At 34.4% G+C, this 3,867-nt stretch overlaps 1 protein-coding gene across 1 annotated transcript; it reads left to right on the top strand.

Annotated features, from left to right (window-relative positions):
- Window positions 1–611: 611 nt before the first annotated feature.
- Window positions 612–2,866, top strand: LOC137188693 (uncharacterized). The gene is made up of 6 exons (XM_067598317.1): window positions 612–896; window positions 1,057–1,380; window positions 1,528–1,731; window positions 1,808–1,972; window positions 2,350–2,411; window positions 2,510–2,866. The coding sequence occupies exons 1-6, from the start codon at window positions 854–856 to the stop codon at window positions 2,624–2,626; spliced, it is 915 nt and encodes a 304-aa protein (XP_067454418.1). The 5' UTR covers window positions 612–853; the 3' UTR covers window positions 2,627–2,866.
- Window positions 2,867–3,867: the final 1,001 nt, after the last annotated feature.

Below are 3,867 nucleotides of genomic sequence, written 5' to 3'. Positions count from 1 at the left end.
TATGTTCACCACATAGTCGCTAACTGTATGTGTTTATCATTTGGTGCTGAGCAGGTAGAATACAGGTTTTTTGGTGCTATGAGAATTGTGAGAATGAACCAAAACTGAAAAGTTGCAAGTCAGACAGCTAAACAATGACCTGAAACTCGTTATACGGCCCCGTAAAGACGAGGTTCATCAATACGAGTGACGCCTCTCACATCACACATTATTTAACACAGTATCGATTATAGCCTTTTTAATGTTGAACTGTTCTAATGATACTTTGTTTCATCATATGCGGGACAACATGACTAGTATAATATTTTACTTTTGTGAATCCAGTTTCCTTGTTTCTGTACTTGTTTGTCTTTACAATATGTTTGGTCTGACACTTGTTTATGGTATCTTGTCTTTTTCTGATTTGTAATCAATATCATCAAATATCTTTTCTGATACTGTATTTTCACATTTTCACAGTTTGTTCCAGTAAAATCCTCACAGGCCACTCCTGCCTTCAACCACTGTTGGAAGTGTGTTTAGCTCGCTGCAGAGCTGTGCACCTACACGCAGAGAAGCTGGACATGCCGACCAAAGATGAAAAGCACTACAAGATGTGAGAGTTCCCAAAATTCATAAAATCAAAAATGTTTGAGATTATTATTAAAATGACAGAGTGAATGGTGAAGAATGAGAGGTGAAATATGCTTCACAAAGACCAAGATAAGACCAATGTGACAGGAAGTGCACTTTGAATCTGTGACAACCAATCACATGCATTTCTCTGTGTGACATTCAGTGTCGTGGCCACGTCACATCACCTCCTTTACTCAGTGAAATACCAGAAAGGTTCCTAACAAGAGACAATGTCAAGATGATCGTGTTATGGGTAACACTGCTTGTTCTTCATCAAGGATGTAAGTATCATCTAATTCTGTGCATTCTCTATACAACTAAGAATTTGTATGCTGACAAGTTGTTTGTAGGTTCATATATTATCTTTTTGCATAATACATTTTCTACATCATACAATAATTGTTCTTTACAATGTGAATTCTATATTTTCATTTCATTCAGATACGCTGATTCCCGTGATCACGGTTCAACTTGGTGAACCTGCAAACTTGACATGTTTATCTAATGATGAGCTCAGCAATAAAGAACTCTACTGGTACAAGCAGAGTGCCGGTGATACTCTGAAATTAATTGTGAAACTGATTAAATCTGCAACACCCGGGTATGGATCAGAGTTTTCTTCCACAAGATTGAAGGTATGTAAAGATAAGAATTTTAGTAACCTGACCATTTTGAGGACAACCCAAGAAGACGAGGGAATGTACCATTGTGCAATCATGGACTGGATTAATCCTGAATGGAGTGGGACATATTTATTAGTTAAAGGTAATACTGTGATTTATCTTACTTTAACTTTAAAGTGTCACTAAATTTCCTAATTTCATTACAAAACTTATCTATATAGATTTCAATAACTGTTTTCAAAATGTGTGTGGAGGTCTCTCATTTTTAACATAGTTTTGCATTGCGTAGGAAACACTGAAAGGACATCAAACTATACTGTTGTTCAGTGGCCGACAGTATCTGATCCAGTCCGTCCAGGAGACTCTGTGACTCTCCAGTGTTCAGTCCTCTCTGACTACAAGAACAAGACGTCCTTTGATGCTCGGACTTATTACTGTGCTGTGGCCACATGTGGAGAGATATTATTTGGAAATGGAACTAAACTGGAACTTGGTATGATTTAGTGTTCAATAATGAAAGTAATACTCAAATTATGTTGATAACATCATGATTGATAAGTCTCCTTAAGAAACATTTATACATCTTTCTTTGTGTGTGTTTGTTTTTCTACTGCAAACAACGCATTCACTATTTATTGGAATAGTGATATTAATAGTCTGCTTGGCCATTTCTGTTGCTGTAAATGTCGTCTTCATCTGCAACCGAAGTCTAAGAGTACATAAACAATATAAAGGTAAGTGTTGTAAGAAACTAAATGCTTCTGTTACATTGAAAACATGTTCTGATATATGACATATTAATTTATTTATTTTTTTATTTTTGCATTTTATGTACAAGTTTGGACAAACCTTTACAGCATGGGTTTTTGGGTAAAATTATTAAGGAACTGTTGAACAACAGCAGCAACATACATTCAAAAGACAAATATTTAAGACTTCATAGAGGTTGTTTTTCCTTTGTGTACCTCATTAAACTCTCTGACCATATCTTATGTGAATAATCAAAGAATTTTTTTTTTTTTTATTTCATGATATTATACTCTCACTAAAAAGTCAGATTAAGTTCCTTTAACTATCATACACTTATTTTTATGATTTAATTCATTTGTAGGAATGGAAAGCACTATTTCAGAAGCTCGACATGCCAACTCACATCAGCCGGTACACGATATTGTGAGTGGAAAAAAAAAAGAAATGTATTGTTATTCCATTAGGGTTGCACTAGGGTTGCATGTCACTTTATATATATAACTATTTTATTTGCTGCACAGACTGAAGTTGATGACAGAATGAACTACGCTGCACTGAATTTCTCAGAAAGAAAAGCAACAAGAGGAAGAAAGAAGAAAGAGTTTTCAGAGGACTGTGTGTACTCTCAAGTTAAATGATGATACTGTTGATAATATTGAGCACTTGCATCGGTTTGTGATTGTTTGGTTTTATTTTTTATCTTGGCTAAATATTAAATATTAACCTTGCTCAAAAAAATCACTTTATTGTTGACACAATTAGGACTATCATAGTGTATAACATCTTTTTGCCTTTCTTACATGTAATTTTTATCATCTTTATCGTATCAATTTTATCTTTGGTCTTTAATTGTGTTAAGACAAAATTTTGTGTTTGAAAACTACTCGTTGTCGCAATCTGAAATTTTTACTGCTGCAATAAAAACTCTGAAACTAAATGGCTCAAATTCTTTTCATGTATAATATTAACTGTGTTTTGAGTCTGACACACATTCACTTTGGCAACATGACCGAACCAACAGCATTGGCTCTGAGGCTCTATATATACTACAGATATTGTCACATTTCAATAAAAATAAATGTAATAATATAAACAGATATATATAGATATATATATAAAAAGTTTACTTTATTAAACGTCCTACTATCCTCTGAAGTTTGTACTCCTGAGTCAACTCAAAGCTCCACTAACACTTTTTTCTCACAAAAAATAACATCATTGACAGACAGATGCAGTAACCCAATCCAAAAAACCCAATCTGTTATGCAGTTTAATAAAATAAAACAGAATTTAAGATATACTGATCTGTTTATTTTAATACATTTGTATTTATTGAAATGTGGTGATATCTATGGCTACATATAGACCCAGCAGTGCTGGAGTGAGTTTTGAAGTGGGGGGGAACATCCAGTTTTAAAAGATGAAATAGTCATGGTTGGACCAATGCTATTTCAGCCATAACTCTAATGTAGCCTTCTCACCTCATAAATGGTCACATAGTTTAAAAATGGACGTTACACAACAGCACCGCAGTGTGTCTCAAGGATAAAACATGAGACGCTACTTCTTCTGAAAAGAAGTTGGAAAAGGGGCGGTGATGAGCCCTGCTAACCCGACGTGTCATTCATAAAAAGGCAATAACCGGAGTTATAACCGACCAGTCTGATGTGTGTAGAGGTGTGTGTGGTTATTCTGCAGAAGACTGGGGCCTGATGCATAAAACTGTGTATATTCATGACTAAAACTGTGTGTATGCACTAGGGTTGTGTGGAGAGCCAGGTTTTTGTATTTGTATATATTTGTTGAGGCAGCAAATTTATATTTATATTTGTATTCGAATAAAAATGGAAATAAGTGTAAAAATCCAGTTTTTGTTTTT

The sequence above is a fragment of the Thunnus thynnus genome, chromosome 9 (assembly GCF_963924715.1).
Source record: "Thunnus thynnus chromosome 9, fThuThy2.1, whole genome shotgun sequence".
NCBI classification, from domain to species: Eukaryota; Metazoa; Chordata; class Actinopteri; order Scombriformes; family Scombridae; genus Thunnus; species Thunnus thynnus.
The sequence above is the reverse complement of the archived record's forward strand: the minus strand, read 5'-3'. Positions and strand labels throughout refer to the sequence as shown.

Excerpts from the sequence above, each read along its gene's own strand:
- LOC137188693 (XM_067598317.1), top strand. The coding sequence starts at position 854 with ATGATCGTGTTATGGGTAACACTGCTTGTTCTTCATCAAGGAT. Across the intron at positions 897-1,056 it reads GCTTGTTCTTCATCAAGGAT|ATACGCTGATTCCCGTGATC; the intron begins GTAAGTATCATC and ends CATTTCATTCAG. Across the intron at positions 2,412-2,509 it reads ATCAGCCGGTACACGATATT|ACTGAAGTTGATGACAGAAT; the intron begins GTGAGTGGAAAA and ends TTTGCTGCACAG.